Raw genomic sequence first — 24,505 nt, 5'->3', positions numbered from 1 at the left:
TCGTTGGCTTTGACGTCGCACTCTGACCAATCAGAGGACGGCAGTCTGATGACGTCATGCTTTAGTCGGGATTGTGTCGTGGAAAAGCTCCGTAAATAAGAGTTGAAATCATATAAACAAACGAAGTGACGATCAGTTCAATGACATCACGTTCCTTTGATCGTTAATGTGAAGTCACTTTGACGTCAAGGGAAAGTAAAAAATACTTTGGCGACTTTAAGTCAAAGGTTTCATTTTAATATCGTGTCATTTTCTACTAAATATGTTAATATCTAATTACAGTAAGATTTCTAATTATCCTGTTAGGGTAAATGTACGACATTAAAACAAACACTTTTACTTTGAAATTCTGTCAAATATCATTTCTAGACCCGCCCCCTTTTTGACCAGACTAGATGCTCATTGGCTGTGACGTCATTAAAACGATAAATGTTAGCGATCGATCGGCTAGTCCGCGCGCAGAATCACGTCCACCGTCCCGACAAACTTCGGCAAACGCGACTGCGAACTTTTATCCGAAGATTTGACTCTTTTATCGGAGTCTGGAATGTTCCGTCAACTTCCGACGTAAATGGAATTAGTAAGAGCGTGATTTATTGTGAAAACATCACAATAGAAGTGAAAACGAAGGTAAAAGGTCAGAGTTCGTACAGTGGCAGCCATCTTGGAATCCCAAGATCAGGAAATTCTGTTTGTTTGTTTTTATTGTAACGATGGAAATCTGCATAATCCACGATGTTTCCTGTCATTGTCCATGTTTATGTAAATGTTAAAAAAAATAAATTCATAATTTTATACATTTAAGAAAATATGTATTGCGTATTATTTTTTGTTGTTAACAGTCGAGTTTCGTTTAAACGACAACAAATGAAAACGTTTTGGTTTCTTCAGGATTCTTCACTTCACGTGTTCAGGAAAATGGAAAATAAATGTTGGGATTAGGATTATTCTGATGTTCCTGGAGGTCTGGACCAGATTAAAACCAGGACTGGACTTTTGTGTGATCAGGAAAAGTGGGAGGAGCCATCGTCATCACAGGAGTCACAGTAAAAATATCAATAATTATTTAGTTATTTCATTTATGAAAGTCTGAGAAATGTTTCCTCGGTATCTAAGAATAACTTAATCCATGTTTATTCTTCATGACTTCATTCAAAGACGTGTTTTTTGATGAAATATTAATGTTTTTTATTTTTAGTTTATTTTTATATTTTGTTTTTAAATGTTAATGAAAAGAACGACTGTTGCTTCTAATCATAGACATCACAGACAAACCTTTAATATTATTATTATTATTATTTCACTTAAACTCATAAACTAGATGATGTTTTTATTTTGTGTATAACAGTAAAACCATAGGGAGGCGCAGTACCGCGGCGTCCCTGCAGGGGGCAGCCTGAGCGCCACGCGTGTTTATTTGTGTGTGTAGAAGAAGAACGTGTCTCCGCTCACACACACAACACATTTCTCCTCCGCTGCAACAAAAAAAACCCCCAAATCAAATCAACGCTTTTGTTCATAAACTGCTCTTCGTCGTCACCACCGTCGAACCCCGGACACTTCCGGTGTATGACCGCGGGCATCCGCGCCACATCTGCGGGAGAACATGTACCGTGGTCGGCCTCCGCCGAGAGGAAACTACCCGCCGTCTTTCGAGGGACGAGGACCGCGGCCTTACCCAGGCCCGGACTACCGGGACGACCGGAGCCGGCCCAAACCTCCGTACCCGCACGGCTTCCACGAGCCCGGTAACGCGGAGCCCTACCGCCGCTCCCCGCCGCGCCGGAGGCACCCGTCCCCCGGAGCTGGAAGCCACCGAGGCGGCGAGTACTGGCCCGGAGGTCCGCCGAGAGAGGTGAGCGAGGCGCTGCGGAGGAAAGCTCATTCAAGAGCGGACACTTTGTGTCGTCCGTGTTTGTCACATTTGGAGAAACTTAACGCTCATTTTAAACGCTACTGACGTGTTAGTGACGTCATAGTGACGTATTAGTGACGTAAAGTTTGATTTGTCAAGTCTGGGTCGTTTCACCCGAGGTGGATTCTACCGTTACGGGAGGTGTTTTCCGGTAACGGTTCCGTTTACCGGGGATGTGAATGATGCCGATTTAAAGAGTTCACCCCGCGCTTTATTTACGTTTTGAAAAAAAACGTAGAATTTTCATCGTTAAATGAAGATCGTGTCATTTAAAAGATAAATTGTAAGATTTATGAATGGAGTTCGTTCATATTCAGAGATTAAGGATCCGAACCATGTGTTTGATGTTTACTGACGGTTTAAACCTGGTTCTAGTCTCAACTAAACCAGACCACAAACAAATCCTGATCTTAGCCTGAACTCAAACAAATCCTGATCTTAGCCTGAACTCAAACAAATCCTGATCTTAGCCTGAACTCAAACAAATCCAGATCTTAGCCTGAACTCAACCAGACCGGAAACAAATCCCGATCTTAGCCTGAACTCAACCAGACCGGAAACAAATCCCGATCTTAGCCTGAACTCAACCAGACCACAAACAAATCCCGATCTTAGCCTGAACTCAACCAGACCACAAACAAATCCCGATCTTAGCCTGAACTCAACCAGACCACAAACAAATCCTGATCTTAGCCTGAACGACCAGACCACAAACAAATCCTGATCTTAGCCTGAACTCCACCTTCGCCCACTCACAACTTGACTTTGATCTTATCTCGACATGATCCTGATCACATGAAAACACCAGAGGTCTTTCAGTGTCTGTGTAGAGACTTTCATTCACTCACTCACTCACTAATTCATTCACTCACTAATGTTCCTAATGATCTGTTACAGCGGTCGCCATCACCACGTAAGTCCGTCCCCCTCGACCACAATCTGGTCATCACTGTTGGCAATGAGTTGACGTCCCAGTCTGGCTCCGCCCCCTCACACCCTCATGACAGGTAAACTTTATAACGTTTTAGTTCTCGCTCACGATCTACGTCGTTATTGACTGTTTTTAAGGAGCTTGTCAAACGATCTCTGAAGCTTTAGTTTAAGTCGTTGACTCAACGCCGGATTCTCTTTACAGAGACTTTCCTGCTCGACCCGACCAGAGCCGGGCCAAGAGTCAGGGCCGGAGTCCGGACCGGAGCCGGGCCAAGAGCCAAGGACGCAGTAAAAGCCGTCCCCGCAGCTCGAGCCGGAGTCCGGACCGGAGCCGGGCCAAGAGCCGAGGACGGAGCAAGAGTCGGCCCCGCAGCCAGAGCCGGAGTCCGGACCGGAGCCGGGCCAAGAGCCGAGGACGCAGTAAGAGTCGGCCCCGTGAGCGGAGCCAGAGTCCGGACCGGGGCCGGGACAAGAGCCGAGGACGGAGCAAAAGTCGCCACGTCAGCAGGTCCAGGTCTAAGTCCAGGTCCCGGTCTGGGTCCAGGTCCAGAGGGCGGAGCAGAGGCAGAAGCTTCAGCAAAGCAGCGAGTCGCGTCCGCAGCAAGAGTCGACACAAGAGCCGCAGCTCCAGCTCCAGCTCCAGCTCCAGCAGCAGAGACGAACACCGCAAGAAGAACAGGGAGTTCAGGGAACTGGAGATGGCGCGACGCAGGAAGGAGATGGAGGACATGTTGAACCAGCCCACCAAGTCCATCCTGAAGAAACGCAACGACTCCGAGGACTCGCCGTCAGTCCGGGTAGGACACGAACACACGAGCTCCACGTTTTTTCTTTGGTTTGTTTGGTTTGTGGTTCGGTTCCGAATGGAACTACAGATATGCTAATTATGCTGCACGGAGAGGCAGAACGGTCTACGCTCCAGACCTTCGAGTCCTGACATTCTAGGCCAAATTAGAACGTAAATATCTGCAGAAGTTGTGGGAGGAGATTCTCAACTGTCGCTAAGCAGGAGAAGTGTTCGTAGACGTACCCTAGCTTCAGCACTTCCGTACCAAAGTTTAAGACGATGCCTTCTCTCTTTCAGAGCGCGGACTCTCCCCGAGGCGTCGACGGCATGTCTCAGATCGCCGACCAGCTGCTGCACGCCATGAAGGGCATGGAGCCTCACATGGTGGCGTCCCTGTTGTCCGAGCTGAGGTCCGATCCGCAGATGGCCCAGCGTCTCGGTCTGGACACGGAGATCAAAGAGATCCTGAATCTCTTGGGGGGGGCGGCGACCAAGGCGGAGGCGAAGGCGGCGGACGACATCGACGACGAGGAGAAGTTCCTGTACGGCGATTGCGAGGAGCCCAAACCTCCGGCCACGTCCGAGCAGTTCAGACACCACGGACTGGAGCAGTACGGAGATGTGACGGAGGACACGCTGTACGGAGACTATCCTCAAACCCAACCCGTCGCTGATCCGACCTATGGCCGCCCTCCGGTGGCCGCGCCTCACCACCAGGCTCCTCCCACCGCGGCGGAGCCCGACACGAGGTACGTGAGCCAGCCGACCGTCGGCCCGGACCAGAACCTCACAGTCCAGGTGGCGAACCCGTCCTGCTCTGCAGATCCTGATGCGCTGGTGGAGTACGAGAAGATCCAGGACCTGCTGAAGACCATCGGTCTGGACCTGGGGGTCACCGAGATCAGCAAGATGGCCGCCAGGACCAAAGAACGCCTGCACGGGAACAAACCCGCTCCGAAGACGCCCGTCCGCCGCAGACAGTACTCCTCGGGCAGCTCCGACGGAGGCCGCAGGAGGCGGAGTCGGAGTCGCAGCAGCTCCAGCAGCAGCAGCAGCAGCAGGAGCCGCAGCAGGGGGCGCAAGCGAGGAGGCAGCTGGAGCAGCGACAACGTCGGCAGGAAGTCCACTTCGCAGAAAGTCCAAAAAGACGTCAAAGAGACGAAGAGCGAGCAGCCTTCTCCCGTGGTGCCACCGCCGCACAAAGACACGCCCCCAATAACCCCAAACACTGCCGCTCTTCCTCCGCACGCCGCTGCGGCGCCCGTGCCGCCCTTCCCCCCCCCACCGCCACACAACATGATGCCACCCAACTTCCCCCCACCAGGGTACGGTCAGTATGCTAACTACATGCCCTACATGCACCAGCAGTGGCCGCCCATGTACCCTCCCCCAAATATGAGCCTGCCTCCGCCCGCCGTCCACGAAGACTTCACCGCCGCTCAGCCGTACCAAGATCCGTATCACCAACCGGGCCCTGAGCTTGGGGTCAAAGGTCAGTTCCCCTTCAGAGATTCTTGTCGATGCTAACTCATCCTGAGAGGGCGACCTGTGCGTCCTGACCCGGTGTTTGGGTCACAAGGTAAAAATCAGGGTTTATGTTTTTTTTTCCAGTGTCTGTGAAAGTGGACAACGAGAAGGGCGGAGCTAAACACGGCAGCCGCGAACGCAAGGTGTCCGAGAAGGAGAACAACGAGAGTCAGAAACAAAAGGTAGGACATTAAGTTTGAGTGTAACACGGTGTGTGGATGGACGGGTAAAACAGGAAGTCACCTTGTGTTCAGGTTCTGGAGGAGCGAGAGAAGCTGAAGCAGGAGCGAGAAGTCCGCATGAAGAAGAAGGAATATCTGATGAAGGAGCTGGAGCAACTCAGGAAGCAACAAGGTGAGTCCACTTAACGTCCACCTGACGTCCACCTGACGTTCTCTTGACGTCCACCTGACATCTACCTGACGTCCAACTGACGTCCAACTGACGTCCAACTGACGTCCAACTGACGTCCAACTGACGTCCAACTGACGTTCTCTTGACGTCCGCCTGACGTCCACCTGACGTCCGCCTGACGTTCTCTTGACGTCCACCTGACGTCCTCTTGACGTCCACCTGACGTCCACCTGACGTCCGCCTGACGTTCTCTTGACGTCCACCTGACGTCTACCTGACGTCCACCTGACGTCCACCTGACGTCCTCCATCTGACGTCCACTTGACATCCACCTGACGTCTACCTTACGTCCACCTGACGTCCACTTGACGTCCACCTGACGTCCTCTTGACGTCCATCTGACGTCCACTTGACGTCCACCTGACGTCTACCTTACGTCCACCTGACGTCCACTTGACGTCCACCTGACGTCCACTTGACGTCCACTTGACGTCCACTTGACGTCCACTTGACGTCCACTTGACGTCCACCTGACGTCCACCTGACGTCCACCTGACGTCCACCTTACGTCCTCTTGACGTCCTCTTGACGTCCGCCTGACGTCCTATTGACGTCCGCCTGACGTCCTCTTGACGTCCACCGCCGTCGCCTCGTCTTCACGGATGCGTTTGTGTTTCAGGTGAACTCCTGAGGAAGAAGCGGCGAGAGAAGGAAGGTCACAAAGACCCTCTGCTGCAGGAGATCAGCCACCTGCAGGAGGACGTCATGACTCGGATCGCCAACCTGCGCAAGGAGCACGAGGCGTCCGAGAAGAAACGCAGCGAGATCGACAAGGTGGCGCTCATCCTCGGCATCGGCCCCAACGACCGGCCGAGCGCGGTCGCTAAACCCGCGGTGGACGAGTCCGCGCCGCCGCCAGAGAAGAAGAAACGGGAGGCGGAGCAGAGTCCAAACGGTCGCCCGGCGTCCAGCGGCGCTACGTTAAAGGTATAAACGCCTGCTGTGGAGGAGGTAACGTTACTGAACTGTTTCATAGCTAGGGAAGTTTCCGACAGATTAACAATCAGATTATTTAATCCTCTATTGTGTTGTTGTCGGTGCAGTAGCAGCAGGGGGCGACGTTGGCACATTCTTGACAGTATCTCTGTCTTCACTTCCTGTTCACAGATTTTCAGAGTAAAACACCAGCGGTGTGTGATGTAAAGTTCAAGATAAACATACGTATTTAAAAAAAATCTAAGTTTGTTTTGATATGGGTCGATTATTAGGGCTGTAGAAAATAACTATCATTAAATGAATCACATTTTCAATAATCGATTAATTGTTGGTAATGGTAAATATGTTTTTTGTGTTTTTTTGGGCGGGTTCATCTTTTTGCGTTTTTAAGCTCCAAAAACGCCTTCGCCGTCTAAACGAAAAGGCACATCTGAGCAAATACTTTGTCGGTTTCACGTTGTCGGGAGCGTTGTCGTGTAAAGCTAGCTTAAAACAAATGTACGCATTGTCGGGATTTTGTACGCGTTTGCATGTAGCAATCAACTCTCTGCTCCGCCCTCTATTTGTGAGGCCACTCCCACATGAGGAAGCGAGTAAGGCGATGTTTGTTAAAGGATTAAGAAAAACGACGACGCTGATATTATTGTGAACGGAACGATGATCACGTTTTACGGATATTTACCAGACGTTTGTAAAATTGTTAGTTCGACTTAACGTTTGTGAGAAGTTCATGGAATGTCCGTTAGACTTTCATCGTTAGACGTTTGTTGTGAATTTTCTCGCGTTGGAGGCCTGACGTCGCAGAAGGTAAGAAACTTTTATCATCTTCATGTATTTCGTGACACTGAGTTTTAGCGACGTACCTTAGCATGTGTCTGTGAATCTGGACCCATCTGCCCCCTCACCTCCCGTTTTTTACGACTCGACTCCGCCTTTGTTTTCTCGCAGACTTCGGCGCAGCCGTCACAGAGGCCGTCCCCCGACGAGAAGCCGGCCGTCGGTCCGCCTCCCGCGACTCCGCCTCCCGCGACTCCGCCCCCGGAGCCGTTTGAATACTACGACGCTGGAAACCACTGGTGCAAAAGCTGTAACGTCACGTCTGGTTCCATGTTTGATTTTTACACGCACTTGCACAGCAAAACGCACCGGAAGGTTTGTTTTTAAAGAAGATAACAATCCCCCCCCACACACACACACACACACACACACACACAACCTCTCAATCCATTTATCTTGGTTTGATTTCTCCGTGTCTGGTCACTCCGTTCTTTAACGTTCCCGGTTCTCTCCGCAGACTCTGGACCCGTACGACCGACCCTGGGCCACGACGCCGACCAAAGTGGCGAAGAACGTCCCGGGAGAGGAGAAACTGACCAAACCGGCCAAAGGTAACTCGCAGCACACTTTCCTCACGTGATCAGAAACGCTGTTGTTTGTCCGTTGATCTGGTCTGAGCGACGCTGACTGTTGTTCCAGGTGGATCTACCGTCTACCGTTTGTGTCTCTTAATGAAAAAACGTTGCAGACTCGTCGAGCTGCAGAGGGAAAACGTCCTGTCGGTCGACGCCTTCCGACGTCCAGTCTTTAGTTTTCATGTTCCGAGCCCACGGCTCGCCTCCTCGCTATCCATTCATTTTCAGTGTTTTGCCACCAGAGGCCGCCTCTCTAACCTTCTCCTGTCCTGACAGGTTCTGAAAGTGGAGGCGTGCACCAGGTAAACACGATTGACAGTCGGTTTTATCGCCTCCTGTTGGTTGACTCGGGCGCCTGCGTCTGTGTGTGTGTGTGTGTGTGTCGCTGCAGGTTCTGAGTTCCTGTTGCCGGTGCGAGGGTTCTTCTGTCTTCTGTGTGCAGAGTTTTACGGCGACGCCATCTGTGCAGAGGAGCACGTGACCACGCACTCGCACAACGACAAATACAAGGTAAAGGGAACAGGAAGTCGCTGCTTGTCCTTGTCATGAAAATCTACATCAGTTTAAGTCCACGGACATGTTCATGTCTTTATCTCACAGTCGGTAAACCACTCACTCTCCCACACCAAAGTCCATCGACAAATCTGTGATTTTAGCTCGCAGGGACGCAGGGGCTGTTGCTGCTGCCTCGTGTGGTCGCAAAATAGAACGTTCAGTGTTGTCCATCTTTTCGTTGATGGCACTTTTTTTCATGACGATAACGAGACGGTGACGAGATAAACGCGGCTCTTTGGCGACTTAAACATGACTAGTGTGCGTGTGTTCACCGTTGAATGAAGATGGACAAGGAAACCCGCAGAAGGACTAAACTGTGGCCGTACTTCTTAACAAAGACGGACACAGATCTCACTTCTGCCATGCGAGTGGACTCGTTAGCATTTTTAGCTAGCGATCTTTATGCTAACGTGTTAGCGAACAACAAACGGATGGGTTATTTAGCGGCAGAAAGAAAGCAGGACGTGACAATAAGTGGACACAGTAGTTAGTAGTAGTGGCAAAAGTTAGCCTTTGTTACGCTAACGTCGATTAATTGTGCGTGTGTTTCTTTAGCAGCGTCTTTAGCCATGTTAGCATTCAGTGACGGTGTGGTCATCTCTTTGTGTGTTATAATCTGCAGTGTGTTGAACTTGTAGATCTGCTGCTATTTTCACAACTTATGTGCAACACTGCCCAACAACAACCTCCAATACTTGTTGACCTAAATACATTTGTGAAAATACTTATTTTTTCGACTAAAACTATCACATATAAAACTGACTAAAATGTGACTAAAACTAATAAGCATTTTAGTCCAAAAGACTAAGACTAAATCTAAGATGGTTGTCAAAAACAACACTGAAGACGTTTGAGCTCAGTGATGGAGGCAGCAGCGGATCGACGACTCCTGTGTGCTGCGATGTTAAAATCACCGATTGGACTTTGGTGTGGGAGAGTGAGTGGTTTACAAACTAACGGCAGTGTTTGTTCATATGTTTTACGTCGCTGTGTCCTGTGTCTCATTCACCAGAAACAAATGTACGAGAATCCTCTTTACGAACAGAGGAGGAACCTGGACCGTCAGGCCGGGCTAACCTCGGACACGAGCGGAAAGAAACGCAAACACGACGACGACGAAAAGGGCGGGAAAGACAAGGAGGAGAAGAGCAAACAGAAGAAGAAGGAGAAGGAGAAGAAAAAGGAGGATGACGGCGAGACTTCTAACAAGGAGGAGAAAATTAAAATAAAGAAGGAGGAAGAAGAGGAAAATCTGAAGCGCTTGAAGATGGCGGAGGACTTAAAAAACGCCAAGAGTCTGGAAGAGGAGCAGCTTTCACTGAGCAAGAAGGAGGAGAAATATCGCCACAGCCGAGAGGACGAGGAGAGGGCGGAGCGATACAAATACAGCCGAGAGGACGACTTTCGCCACCGCTATCGCCGAGACGATGACGACCGGCCCAGGTATGGCTCGAAGAATTACGAGGATCGGTACAAATGTAACAAATACGATTCCAAATCCAGATACGACCGAGAACGAGACGAGGGGAAACCGTTTAAAAACCCTGAGCCGGAAAAGCCAGCAGGGCAACCCGGGGTCAGCCGGCCCGAACCTCCACCAAGGCCCTACGACCCGCCCAAGATCTTCTGCGGGCCGAGTCCGGCCATGAGAGCCAAGCTCCGCAAACAGAGCCAGGAGGCTAGCAAACCAGCTCCCGTGAGCGCGGCGGCGACGTTCGGAAAGTTCACGTGGAAGAAGAAGGAGAACACGCTCGCAAAGGTCGCCGAGAAAATCGCTGCCGATTTCACCAAGGAAGACGAAGCGGAGGCGAGCAAGCTGCCGCCCTCTGTGGAGGATTCTTTTGCAAAGACCATGGCGGTCGCTAAGGAAATCGCAGAGAAGCTAGGGAACCAGGAAGTACCTCCTCCCCCTTTTGTGTCCAACGGCGCCAACCAGGAATGGGTCCGGCCCAACCCTCGACCATCTGCTCCTTTCTTCATGAAAACAAACATAGGAAAAGCTGCACCTGTGAACTCCGGTCAGTCCGTCAGACCCAGAGGGATCATAGGACCTCTTCCAAAAGACTCTTCTGACCCTTTCACTAAGGCCATGACGGCTCAGAATCAACTGCTGGGAGCTACAGCTCCGCCTGCTATTAGCAAACCAGCACCATTAGAGGTTAGACCCATCCCAGCTGTGTCCACACCAAAGCCTCCTGAGGCTAGACCACCATTCGCAGTGTCCAGACCTGCACCATTTGGACCAGTCCCAGCCCCAACTGTGTCTATACCAAAGCCTCCTGAGGCTAGACCACCATTCGCAGTGTCCAGACCTGCGCCATTTGGGCCAGCCCCAGCCCTAGCTGTATCTGCACCAAACCTTCCTGAGGCTAAACCTTCATTGCCAGTGACCAGACCTGCACCATTTGGACCAGTCCCAGCCCCAACTGTGTCGGCACCAAAGCCCTCTGAGGCTAAACCTTCATTGCCAGTGCCCAGACCTGCACCGTTTGGACCAGTCCCAGCCCCAGCTCTGTCCACACTAAAGCCAGCACCAAGTGTTTCTAAACTGGTCACAACTGAAGCGACCCCGGCCTTTAAACCTCCGCCCTCTGTGGCTGCTCCAGCTCCACCTGCACCCAAATCCACACAACCAACAATGGTGAAGATGGTGTCGGACGTGGCAGTTCCTGGTGTCCCCGAGAGTGAGCAGAATCTCACTGTGTTTGTCAAGCCTCCACCTTTCATGAACATGAGTGACAGAGTCCAGAAGTTAGACAAACTGAAGACCAACCAGGGCGTAGCCAAAGCTCAAGAATTATTGGGAATATTCTACAGCAGGTTTGGCCAATCAGGTCCTTCCATCACCAGACCAGACTCTAAAGCTGACAAGAGTAGCAACAGTTCACTTCCAGCCCCAGAAGCACCAAAACCAAAACCTCAGCCTCTGGCCAAAACCCAGCCTCAACCTTCACCGGTGGTCCACACCGTTGCTCAACCTTCGCCGGTGGTCCACACCGTTGCTCAACCTTCGCCGGTGGTCCACACCGTTGCTCAACCTTCGCCGGTGGTCCACACCCCTTCGCCGGAGATCCACACTGTTCCACAACCTTCACCAGTGGTCCACACCGTTTCTCAACCTTCGCCGGAGGGTCACACCGTTGCTCCACCTTCACCAGTGGTCCACCCTGTTCCACAACCTTCACCAGTGGTCCACCCTGTTCCACAACCTTCACCAGTGGTCCACACTGTTGCTCAACCTTCGCCGAAGGTCCACACCCCTTCGCCGGTGGTCCACACCGTTGCTCAACCTTCACCAGTGGTCCACACTGTTGCTCAACCTTTGCCGAAGGTCCACACCCCTTCGCCAGAGGTCCACACCGTTGCTCCACCTTCACCAGTGGTCCACACTGTTGCTCCACCTTCACCAGTGGTCCACACTGTTCCACAACCTTCACCTGTGGTCCACACTGTTGCTCAACCTTCGCCGAAGGTCCAAACCCCTTCGCCGGAGGTCCACACAGTTGCTCCACTTTCACCAGTGGTCCACACTGTTGCTCAACCTTCACCAGTGGTCCACACTGTTCCACAACCTTCACCAGTGGTCCACACTGTTCCACAACCATCCCCAAGCACTTCTCCAACAAGTCCACAGGACCAGCCACAGTCTGAACTTCAGATCTCTTCAGTTTGGTCCTTGACCTGTAGCGCAACACCTGAGATGGTTCCGACTGAAACATCTCAGTCAACTCAACCAACACTGACTCCGTCAGCTCAGTTTGAGGTTCACAGTGAACCTGGAGCCCACACCTCAACCTCTGCATCAGAGTCCCAAACCACCGCACAGACCGAGCCTGGACCAGCACCACAGCACCAGGAAGAACCTTCTGCAGATTCTGAATCACATCAGGATGTTCTGTCTCATCTGGAGACCAACCCCGACTCAACTCCAGAACCCAAACTTAAACCGAGCCCAAAATCTAGAGGCAAGAAAACCTCCCCTACTTCTGCCTGCCCAGTCCGGCAGACCAGATACCAGACCCGGCAGCAACAGCGGCAGCACCAGCCTGAGCCAGAACTGGAGGCATCCTCTGAATCAGTGGATTCTGACCCGAGGAGCCTGGAGATCTTGGATTCGGGCGCTAGTTCACAGTTGGAGGAAGGGGTATGCAGTGAGCCGGACCCTCAGGTGATGGAGATCACTCCTGAAACCCTGGGTCTCCCCTCTGACATGACCTCGCTGGACTTTGACTATGACTTTAGCTTCGAGTAAAAAACTGACCATGGTCCGGTAAAGGATCAGTCTCCAGTCTCCTGGTCGTCTCCCAGGTCATAGGTTGCATCACAGAGGAACCAGAGATCCTGAATGATCTTGAACTGTTTGACAAGTCAGGATCATCTGGTTCGTCTTAGGACAGTTTGTGTTTCACAGTTTTTTTTTCCTTTACTTTGATCGTTGTTGGATATCGAAGGTTCATGTAGATTCGAGTTCTGGACCCGACACAAACCTACACGTTTTCACATGTTGTTCTTTGGTTCTTATTTTCCTGCTAATAAACGTGGAACCACAGGTAAACGTCGTGTCCATGTGGTTTGTATCAGGATGTTGTTTTTTTTCTCCGACTCGTCTCTTTAAAGAAAAACTGCTGAGTCACCGTTTCTCCTTGTTCTTGTTCGTCTTCCTGTTAAGTTCTGGACCAATGAGCAGCCGCACATGTGACCTGAGGGTTAGAGTAGAAACTAACTGTCTGTTGATTTAAATAAAGTTTTATTAAAAGTTGGTGAAAAAAGGAAGTAGCTCTGTATCGTGATTGTTTATCAGTGTTTTTTTGGTTCATTATAAAGACCCCGCCCCCTTTACCGTAATATTTTAGGAAAATTTTTAAAGCGAAAGTTTTAAGGCTGTGTTTTATACTTTTTTTTTATACTTGATTTACATAATTACCTTTGGTGCAGTACATAATAAAGCCAGTGGGTGGCAGCAGAGGTCAGCTGACGTATGGAGTTATTTTGTCTCTAACGTGAGCAAACTATTTAAATTATTTGTTGTAATTGGTCAAAAAGTGATCATAGTTTTTTTTTCTGTTTGTTGGCACATTCATTGTAACGTAATATTTACCACGTCATATCACAATAATAAATAAATATCCACCTCGACGATAAAGCGTTCCAGTTGTAGTTGGAAGTCGAACGTTTCCGAGTTAAAGGGGGCGGTCCTTCACGAAACTCAATCCAAGATGGCTGCCACCCGTACAAACACTTCACGGTAAAGTCGTCGTACGTTTTACAGAATACAAGATTAGAGGAGTTCAAAGGTCAAGTGTTGAACGTCCAACTAAATTATTATTATTTATTTGTTCAGCTCTACAGCGCCACCATGTTGTATTCTCCAGTAGCACAGTAAAACTATGCTAACTCAACGTGTGAAGAGAGTGAGCTCTGTTTACGCTTTATTTACAACATGCTTTTGGGTTAGGATTAGGCTCCTCCTCCTGCTCCTCCTAGTCCTCCTGCTCCTCCTAGTCCTCCTCTTACTCCTAGGCCTACTCCTCCTGCTCCTTGACTTCCTCGTCCTGGTCTTCCTCCTCATCCTAGTCCTCCTCTTCCTCCTGCTCCTTGTTCTCCTCCTCCTAGTCCTGGTCTTCCTCCTCATCCTGGTCCTCCTCCTCTTAGTCTCCTCCTCTAAGTCCTCCTCCTCCTCCCCCCCTGGTCCTCCTGCTCCTCCTCCTCTTAGTCTCCCTCCTGGTCCTCCTCCTCTTAGTCTCCCTCCTGGTCCTCCTCATCCTGGTCCTCCTTCTCTTAGTCTCCTCCTCTTAGTCCTCCTCCTCCTCCCCCCCGGTCCTCCTCCTGCTCCTCCTCCTCTTAGTCTCCCTCCTGGTCCTCCTCCTGCCCCTGGTCCTGGTCCTCCTCCTGCTCCTCCTCCTCCTCCTGGTCCTGCTCCTCCTCCTCGTGGTCCTCTTCCTCCTGGTCCTCCTCCTCCTCCTGCTCCTCCTCCTCTTCCTGCTCCTCCTCCTGGTCCCCCTCCTCCTCCTCCTGCTCCTCCTCCTAGTCCTCTTCCTCCCCCTCCTGCTCCTCCTCCTGGTCCTGCTCCTCCTGTTCCTCCTCCTCCTCCTCACCGTGTTGGCGGGAACCCCGTCCTCCATGTTGCCCATCATCAGACTCAGGTGTTTGTTGCTGGGGAAGACTGTAGCCCCGCCCTTCCGTCGTCCACCAAACTCTCGCGCCAATCAGGAAAATCCTGGCGCTCGTCGTCAGGCAGATCCACGCGGCAGCAGCCAATCAGATCACTCGGGGCCGGAGCGGACGCAGGGGGCACAGTGACAGCGTCTGAGTCCCGGGGAAGAGCATCTCGGAGCCTCGGTGGAAACACAGCCAGCCTCGCCGCAAAGATGCCGAACAAAACCAAGAAGGAGAAGGTGAGCTGCCGGGGACGCGACAGCAGCGTGAGCCGCTGTGACTGTCGATATGAGCGCGGAATGTTTACGACCGAGCGGCGGCGAGCTAACATGCTAACAAGCTCAGGCCCCGTTAGCATAGGAACGGCTAAGCTAACGGTTTACCGCAGTAACCCTACGGTCTGCGGGAGTCCGGCTGTGAGCTCTGCGGGGCGGCTGCTCTGTGAACGGCCTGGTGCTGTTGTATTATATCATATTATGTTAAGTTATATTATATTATGTTATGTTATATTATATTATATTATATTATATTATTCATCAGACAGACACTCCGGTGTTCGGGTCCATGTTCCATCTCTGTTAACGCTTCACTTGTGATTCTGTGACGCAATAACTTGAATCAAGTGAGGCTGATAGTGACGTCAGAGAGTGATGATGTCAGCTGATCCTTTTACGACACTGATGACGACGTACGACCAGGCTGGGCAAAAAAAAAAACACGTCCAACCACAACACTGCGTGAAACCAGCAGGTGGCGCTCGTCAGTGTTTGTTCTTCAAAAAGAGAAACTATTGCGTGAATAAACATCACGTTCACGTCTGTCGAGTATCCAGCGATGTCGATATCAGTCTGATAAAAAAATGCGTAGCCGTTTAAGCTAACATCACTTTTGTGCTGACTCATTTTACAGCTAGCTAAAACGCAACGTAAACACGAAGACACAGTAAAAACGTTGTAGCTACGTTTTATTATTTATTGTTTATTACGATGTTTCTGGATCATGTCGGATTTTATGTTGTTTTTTTTCTGATATTATAAGGGTTCGAGCAGGACTGCAAGAACCCTATTATAATATAAAATTATGTTCAAAAGAAGTCACTTCATTAAATGCCTTTGTGTTATTGCAGAATTTGACCATATTTATCGTCAATGTGGATTGTTTCTAACTAATGCTGTCGACGGCGTTTAACGGCCTCAACGTTAACGTACGTTAAAATACGGCACGTTTCCATGACGACTGACCGGAAAATGACTCGCGTCACGTCATGTTTACATGACTCCTGATTGTTAAAATGCGCCTCTATAGTAAGTATAAGTATAGTACGCTGGTTATTTGTTAGCGCTGCTCTTTTCCTTTAATAATAAACAGACCGCTCCAGTTCCACTGTAGGCTAACGCTAACTGGTGCTAAAAGGCGCTAATGCAGCTAACGGAGCTGCATTAAACGGTGCCTGTGTCTTTTTCCGGTCAGTCGTCACGCGCGCTAAACCTTTTGCACGGCACTATTTCTAATTTCTAATGTAAATATCCGTTGTTTAACAGTAGCCCCGCCTCCACACCGTGGCTCCACCCACAGGCGAGTCACCGTGGTCACAGTCTTGTTTTCGTTCAAACAGGAAACGAACAAATCTGCCAAATCGACAAAGAGCAACAGCAACACGAGCGGCGGGAAAGATGCTGCTGCTGCTGCTGCTGCTGCTGCTGCTGCTGCTGCTGCTGCTGCTGCTGCTGCTGCTGCTGCTGCGGAGAACTCAGACGAGGTGAGTGACCTCACGTGACCTCACAGGTCAGTGTCACATGGTCAATAAATAAACAAACATCTGCAGGGTGGAGAGAATATTAGGGTTGGGAGGATAAATCGATTCACATAGGAATCGCGATTCTAATCATCCATGATTCTGAATCATAAATTCATTAACTTCACAAATACTTTTTTTCTTATTTACTTATTTATTTTTTACGTTTCTATTTTGAAAAACCACACAAAACGCCAGTTTATGTGACTTGTGTACAGTTTATTTTTGTCACTTCTGGGAGAAAAGGGCAGCTCATCTAAGCTTTTATACATGCAAGTTATTTTTTTGTACAGTAAGTACGTTTTTATTTGTTTTGAATGAATAAATGTTAAAGGTGCATTATGTAATAAATCATAAAATCCTCCTAATATGTCACAGAGACTCAGGAATAATGTTCATATAACAAACTGAACTCACCAACAACAACAGTACAGACAAAATATTTGCATTACAAAAATATTTTGCAGACTGCAAATCATGCCACCTACTGGCGCCTTTAACTTTTGTCTTAAGTTCGCCTTTGTGTGATCACATTATCACATTATCTTATACAAACTCTATTGTTTTCATGCCATCATTTGCCTTAACACACTATGCATTGTATACATTTTTGAATCGAGAATCGATTTTGAATCAAATCGTGAGTCACCCAAAGATTCACATCCCTAGGGAATATACACACACACAGATTAAATATTAAAGATACTACACCTCCCAGGATGCATTAAACACAGTGTGTGTGTGTGTGTGTGTGTGTGTGTGTGTGTGTGTGTGTGTGTGTTCAGTCCCAGCAGCAGCAGAGCGGCAGTAAACGTCCCAGTAACAGCACGCCTCCTCCCACTCAGCTCAATAAGATCAAATACTCTGGAGGACCTCAGCTGGTGAAGAAGGAGCGTCGTCAAAGCTCGTCACGCTTCAGCCTCACCAAGAACCGAGAGCTGCAGAAGCTGCCCGCGCTAAAGGGTGAGCTAACCTCCGCTAACCTCCGCTAACCTCCGCTAACCTCCGCTAACCTCAACCTAACTTCATGCTAACCTCTAACTGAACCCCCTCAGATGCACCGCCCGTGGACAGGGAGGAGCTCTTCGTCCAGAAGCTGCGTCAGTGCTGCGTCCTCTTCGACTTTGTCAGCGACCCTCTGAGCGACCTCAAGTACAAGGAGGTCAAGAGGGCGGGGCTTAACGAGATGGTCGAGTACATCACGCACAACAGCGACGTGGTGACAGAGTGCATTTACCCCGAGGCCGTGGACATGGTGAGAGGGAGGGGGGGAGGGGAGAGAGAGAGGTCAAAGGTCATGACAATGACACTGTGTGTGTGTGTGTGTGTGTGTGTGTGTGTGTGTGTGTGTTCAGTTCTCAGTGAACTTGTTCCGGACTCTTCCTCCTTCTTCAAACCCGACCGGAGCAGAGTTTGACCCTGAGGAGGACGAGCCCACGCTGGAGGCCGCCTGGCCTCACCTGCAGGTCAGTCATAGATGACCTGCTGATGACTGGGTCTCCTTGTCTCCTTGTGACCTTGTGTCCTTGTGACCTTGTGACCTTGTGTCCTCAGCTCGTGTACGAGTTCTTCCTTCGCTTCCTGGAGTCTCCAGACTTTCAGCCAAACGTCGCCAAAAAATACATCGACCAGAAGTTTGTCATGTCGGTAAGAGCGAGAACATCGACCAATCACAGAAGAGTTTTCACCCGACTGTCACTCACTCTCTCTCTCTCTCTCTCTCTCTCTCTCTCTCTCTCTTCAGTTGCTCGACCTCTTTGACAGTGAAGATCCCAGAGAGAGAGACTTCCTGAAGACCATCCTCCACAGAATCTACGGAAAGTTCCTCGGACTGCGAGCGTACATCCGCCGCCAGATCAACAACATCTTCTATAGGTCGGGAGACGCATGACACTCTGTAACAACGAGACCGCAACCTCACGCGGGACTTCGTAACATCGCGACCTCACGCGGGACTTCGTAACAGCACAAACTCACGCTTGACTTCGTAACAGCACAAACTCACGCGTGACTTCGTAACAGCGCAAACTCATCAGTGACATTCCGTGACAGCGCGACCTCACGCGTGACTTCGTAACAGCACAACCTCACGCGTGACTTCGTAACAGCGCAACCTCACGCGTGACTTTGTAACAGCGCAACCTTGCGCGTGACTTCGTAACAGCGCAAACTCATTGGTGACTTCGCAACATCGCGAACTCACACGTGACATTTCACAATAGCGCGACCTCACGCATGACTTCATAACAGTGCAACCTCACATGTGACTTCGTAACAGCATAACCTCACGTGTGACTTCGTAACAGCGCAAACTCAACGGTGACATTCCATAAAAGCGCGACCTCACGCGTGACTTCGTAATAGCGCAACCTCACATGTGACTTCGTAACAGCACAACCTCACGCGTGACTTCGTAACATCGCAAACTCACACGTGACATTTCGGAACAGCGCGACCTCACGTGTGATATTCGTAACAGTGCGACTTCACGCGTGACTTCGAAACAGCGCAGACTCATACGTGACTTTTCATAATAGTGCAACCTCACGTGTGACTTCATGACAGCGCGACCTCACGCGTGACTTCGTAACAGCGTGACCTCACATGTGACTCTTCATAAGTCGTTGTATCATGACTGTGTTTCTGTTGTTTTTCAGGTTTATTTATGAAACTGAGCATCACAACGGCATCGCTGAGCTGCTGGAGATACTGGGGAGGTAACACACACACACACACACACACACACCGGTCAGTTAGCAGGTTATCTGTATTTTGTTTTATTTAATTTTTTTACCTGTGTGTGTGGAAAAAGTGTTTTAGCAGACATTGGAGGGTGTTAGCATGTGTTAGCAGGTTATTAAAGCAGTGAAACGAGTGGCTAACGTAGCTGCTAACGTAGCTGCTAATGTCTTCCTCTCAGTATAATCAACGGCTTCGCTCTCCCTCTCAAAGAAGAACACAAGATGTTTCTGATCAGAGTTCTTCTGCCGCTTCACAAAGTCAAGTCTCTGAGCGTCTACCACCCTCAGGTCAGAGGTCACTCACTCACTCACTCACTCACTCACTCACACACTCACTCACTCACTCACTCACTCTAACGTTAGCATGTGTGCTTCTTCAGCTAGCGTACTGTGTGGTCCAGTTCCTGGAGAAGGACAGCAGTCTGACTGAGCCGGTGAGTCTCATCTCTTCTGTTTCCATGACAACGCTGTCAAATTAAATAAAAATAAAAGTTGTTGTTTCCATGGAAACTCAGTTGTGGATCTCTACAAAATAAAAGCCCAAAAGAAGGCCTGGTGTCTTCTTGGTGTGGCCAGGTCTGACCTTTGACCCTGTGCAGGTGATCATTGGTCTGTTGAAGTTCTGGCCAAAGACTCACAGCCCAAAGGAGGTGATGTTCCTGAACGAGCTGGAGGAGATCCTCGACGTCATAGAACCCTCAGAGTTCATCAAAGTCCAGGAGACACTTTTCAGACAACTGGCCAAGTGTGTGTCCAGTCCACACTTCCAGGTAACACAACCACAACACAACCACAACACAACCACAACACAACCACAACCACAACACAACCACAGCACAACCACTACGCAACCACAACACAACCCACAACCACAGCACAACACAACCACAACACAACCACAGCACAACCACTACGCAACCACAACACAACCACTACACAACCCACAACCACAGCACAACACAACCACTACACAACCACAACACAACCACAGCACAACCACTACGCAACCACAACACAACTACTACACAACCCACAACCACAGCACAACACAACCACTATACAACCCACAACCACAACACAACCACAACACAACCACAACACTACCACAGCACAACCACTACACAACACAACCACAGCACAATACAACCACAACACAACCACAGCACAACCACAACACAACCACAGCACAACCACAACACAACCACAACACAACCACAGCACAATACAACCACAACACAACCACAGCACAACCACAACACAACCACAACACAACCACAGCACAATACAACCACAACACAACCACAGCACAACCACAACACAACCACAACACAACCACAGCACAACCACTGATGATGATAATGTTAATGATGATGATAATAATGATAATAATGATGAAGATGATGATAATAATGATGAAGATGATGTTAATGATGATAATGATGATGTTGATGATAATAATGATGATGATGTTAATGATGTTGATGATAATGATAATAATAATGATGATGATGATGATGATGATGATGATAATAATGATGTCATCATGTGTCACAGGTGGCAGAGAGAGCTCTGTATTACTGGAACAACGAGTACATCATGAGTTTGATCAGTGACAACGCAGCAAAGATTCTACCAATCATGTTTCCTGCTCTGTACAAGAACTCTAAGAGCCACTGGAACAAGTAACACACACACACACACACACACAATGATGATTGTGATGATGATGATGATGATGATTGTGATGATGATGATGTCGTCCATGTCCAGGACGATCCATGGTCTGATCTATAACGCTCTGAAACTGTTTATGGAGATGAATCAGAAGCTGTTTGACGACTGTACGCAGCATTACAAGGCTGAGAAACAGAAGTAAGAGACACACACACCTGTCAATCATCCATCTACACCTCAGCGCCCCCTACTGACCACTGTTGTTCATTGTTGTTGTTTATTCTTGTAGAGAAAAATACAAACTGAAAGAGAGAGAGGAAATCTGGAATAAGATAGAAGACCTGGCTCAACACAATCCACAGGTGACAACTGTCCTCACCTCTGTGTCCTCTGTGTCCTCACCTCTGTGTCTGTCCTCACCTCTGTGTCCTCACCTCTGTGTCTGTCCTCACCTCTGTGTCCTCACCTTTGTGTCCTCACCTGACTTCCTGTCTAATATCATTTGTCCTTGCAGAAAAATAAGCTCCACCCCCTCCGCCCTGGACTCCACCCACAAGACGAGGTGAGACTTGTCACACTTTGATTAAATGATGAGTCAGAGGTTATTTATGACTGTGTGTGTGTGTGTTTGTGTGTGTGTGTGTGTGTGTGTAGTACCTGTTGTACAGTGACAGTTCTGTAGTTGTGTACTCGATGGAAACAGAGACTCCAACAGCTGAAGATATTCAACTGCTGAAGAAAACTGTGGAGACTGAAGCCTCACCGGTAACACACACACACACACTCACACGCTGCATACTGAGGACTGGGTTGCTGACAAAGCGAGGACCAGCATTTCCACTATATAAATTAACACAATTACAAATATCTATATGACATCTACTAAAATTTGACCCAAAATGTTTGGTCCAAAATTTGAAAAAAAAATTACCCAAAATTTGACAAAAACGTTATACCATACTGTCATCCAAAATTTTTGGTCCAAAATTAAAAAAAAAAAAATTGGACCCAAAATTGTTGGTACAAAATTTGAAAAAAAAATTAATGCAAAATTTTTGGTACAAAATTTGAAAAAAGAAATTGGACCCAAAATGTTTGGTCAAAAATTTGGAAAAAAAATTTATGCACAATTTTTGGTCCAACATTTGAAAAAAAAAAATTGGACCCAAAATGTTTGGTCAAAATTTTTTTTAAAAAATTGACGTAACATGTTTGGTCCAAAATTTGACAAAAAAAAGACATACTATATACTATGTCGTCCAAAATTTGAATTTTTTTTTTTTTTTTGACAAATTGAATATAGCATTTTTTAGCAACCTAAGGAAGTGATTTCAATGAAAACAAAGGGAGGACCGACCAAAATGTCCTCACTCCGTAAAAATGTCCTCAGTTTGTTGGTTAAAAACCCTCACTGGTCCTCAGTATGGCGCAAGTACAAGAACACTTACACTCACATTCACACACACACACACACACACACACACACACTTAAAGTGACGTACCTCTCTCAGCACAGTGAGTGAGTGTGTGTTGCGTGTGTAGTTGATTGTGTGTTTGTGTGTCAGGGTGTGAAGGACCTGAAGGACAAAGTCCTGACGAGGAGAAAGTCAGAGTTACCTCAGGACGTTTACACCATCAAAGCTCTGGAGGCTCACAAGAGAGCAGAGGAATACCTGACAGCCAATCAGGAGGCTCTCTGACCGGGGGAGGCGGTCCCTCTGAGCCTGAGCCCGCCCCCCTCCTGTCCGTTACTGTGGAGAGGAAGTCAAAGGTGCGGTGAACCTGGTCTGGGGTCAGATCAGGGCAAAAAGCCGATGACGAGAACACTGTGGAAGCTCCGCCCCCCACGCCCGCTGCTGTTTGCCTGAAGTTCATCGGGTCCCTGAACGCGTCGCCACCGCCGTTCTGCTGTTGTTTCTGCTCGGCGAGGGGGCGGAGTCAAGAGGAGGAGGACGCTCACGTGACATCTGTGTTGCCATGGAAACAGTCAACAGAACCTGGAGGTGGTTCCACTGAGGGAATGAAAGCAGCTTCTCTCCACAAGCCCCGCCCCCACCCCACCCCCCCCATATCTGTCAGCCTGGAACGAGAGGCGGAGCCAAGACCGACTGACGAAGACAATGAGGAGACATGGTGAATGTAGACGTCCAATCAGCTTCCAGAGAATCCTGGAGGAGACTTTATTTACGTTTATTTACGTTTGGACCAATGAGAGCGCAGATCTGCGTCAGTGTGGTTTGGTAGCTCCAGGTCAAAGGTCAAACCTGGGTCTGGACTCAGATCTGAGGCCTGTAGTTCAATGTTTCTCCTCTGACACTAGAGGGCGCAGCTCCACTCAATCAATCTAAACCCCGCCCACACGTCAGACGCTGAACCAATGAAAATGTAACATTTAAATCACCGATCATGTGACTGGAGAAACGTCCTGTCAAAATAAAAGCGTGGTTAAACCATGAGCTGATTGATAATTTATCTCAAAATTTTGACTTCCTGTGACCTTTGACCTGTCTGACCTTGGTGCGTGATCAATCATTAAAAAGTAGGCGGTCCTACTTTTTAACTATGTACAACCGAAGACCGCGCCCCCTTGTGCCCATCGTTTTCCTCATGTGGGCGTGTCCTTCGGAGATTAGCCGTCTGTGGGAAGCCCCGCCACTTTCATTGCTGGACAGAATGAGTCTGCCCCCTGCTGGTTAAACACACACACTGCAGGCTGAAGACAAATCATGTTTATAGGTGTTTTATTAAATCACAGGGTCACATGACCAGTCTGTACACAGGAAGTGAAGTGAAGAGACAGGAAGTGAACAGTTCAACTCCGTCTCTGTCACACATTTACAAAGGAAACAGTAACGACGTGTCATCAAAGGCGGAATGTGACAATGTTTATTATAAAAAAACAAACAAACACACTATTATGTCGTCTCAGGGGCTCCAGGAAGTTCCCACCAAAATAAAAGCCTCCATTTGATGTCACTTTCAAAATAAAGTGTGTTTACATGAAACAGTAAATCTCCTGCGAGCATTTCTTAACTGACGTTTATTCTTATTGTTGTTTACCTGTTTACTCGTTCACTGCATTGTTATAAAAAAAGTTTGTCAACTTGTTTATTTACACGTTTTCCTCGTCATTTTACACATTTGTTGTTGTGTGTGTTTAAGTTTGTCCCGTCTGTCCTTTATTTACACATTTGTCTACTTGTTGTTGTCTTGTTTACACGTTCGTTTATATCTGTTTACGTTTGTTTACACATTTGTTTACATCTGTTCATCGCCTTGTTTACGTCTGTTTACATTTGTCGTCTTGTTTACATCTGTTTGTCGTCTTGTTTACGTTTGATGACATCTATTTGTCATCTTGTTTACACGTTTGTTTACATCTGTTTGTCGTCTTTACACGTTTGTTTACATCCGTTTGTCTTGTTTACATCTGTTCGTTGTCTTGTTTATGTTTGTTTACATCTGTTTTCGTCTTGTTTACACGTTTGTTTATATCTGTTTACACATTTGTTTACATCTGTTTGTCGTCTTGTTTACATCTGTTTACATTTGTCATCTTGTTTACATCGGTTTGTCGTCTTGTTTACACGTTTGTCGTCTTGTTTGTTGAGAATGAAAAAAACAATGACTCAGCAGGTTTCTGTTGGCGTCAGTGAAGTG

The 24,505-nt window shown here is 48.5% G+C and overlaps 2 protein-coding genes across 2 annotated transcripts; both read left to right on the top strand.

Moving 5' to 3' along the window:
• The first annotated feature begins 1,448 nt into the window (after nucleotides 1-1,448).
• Nucleotides 1,449-13,163, top strand: znf318 (zinc finger protein 318). Its single transcript, XM_083897574.1, has 11 exons — nucleotides 1,449-1,855; nucleotides 2,813-2,922; nucleotides 3,051-3,645; nucleotides 3,933-5,127; nucleotides 5,247-5,344; nucleotides 5,417-5,516; nucleotides 6,196-6,503; nucleotides 7,461-7,664; nucleotides 7,807-7,900; nucleotides 8,316-8,434; nucleotides 9,492-13,163. The coding sequence occupies exons 1-11, from the start codon at nucleotides 1,607-1,609 to the stop codon at nucleotides 12,729-12,731; spliced, it is 6,312 nt and encodes a 2,103-aa protein (XP_083753700.1). The 5' UTR covers nucleotides 1,449-1,606; the 3' UTR covers nucleotides 12,732-13,163.
• Nucleotides 13,164-14,759: 1,596 nt separating this feature from the next.
• ppp2r5d (protein phosphatase 2, regulatory subunit B', delta) lies at nucleotides 14,760-24,498 on the top strand. The gene is made up of 17 exons (XM_083897581.1): nucleotides 14,760-14,874; nucleotides 16,251-16,394; nucleotides 17,216-17,393; nucleotides 17,486-17,685; nucleotides 17,786-17,896; nucleotides 17,985-18,077; nucleotides 18,175-18,305; nucleotides 19,088-19,147; nucleotides 19,351-19,459; nucleotides 19,552-19,605; nucleotides 19,771-19,941; nucleotides 20,726-20,853; nucleotides 20,942-21,043; nucleotides 21,135-21,207; nucleotides 21,360-21,407; nucleotides 21,500-21,610; nucleotides 22,411-24,498. The coding sequence occupies exons 1-17, from the start codon at nucleotides 14,848-14,850 to the stop codon at nucleotides 22,543-22,545; spliced, it is 1,875 nt and encodes a 624-aa protein (XP_083753707.1). The 5' UTR covers nucleotides 14,760-14,847; the 3' UTR covers nucleotides 22,546-24,498.
• The last annotated feature ends 7 nt before the right edge of the window (nucleotides 24,499-24,505 follow it).

This window comes from Microchirus variegatus, assembly GCF_963457635.1.
Source record: "Microchirus variegatus genome assembly, chromosome: 11".
Lineage (NCBI taxonomy): Eukaryota > Metazoa > Chordata > Actinopteri > Pleuronectiformes > Soleidae > Microchirus > Microchirus variegatus.
Note: the sequence above shows the minus strand (reverse complement) of the source record. Positions and strands in the feature narration are given on the sequence as shown.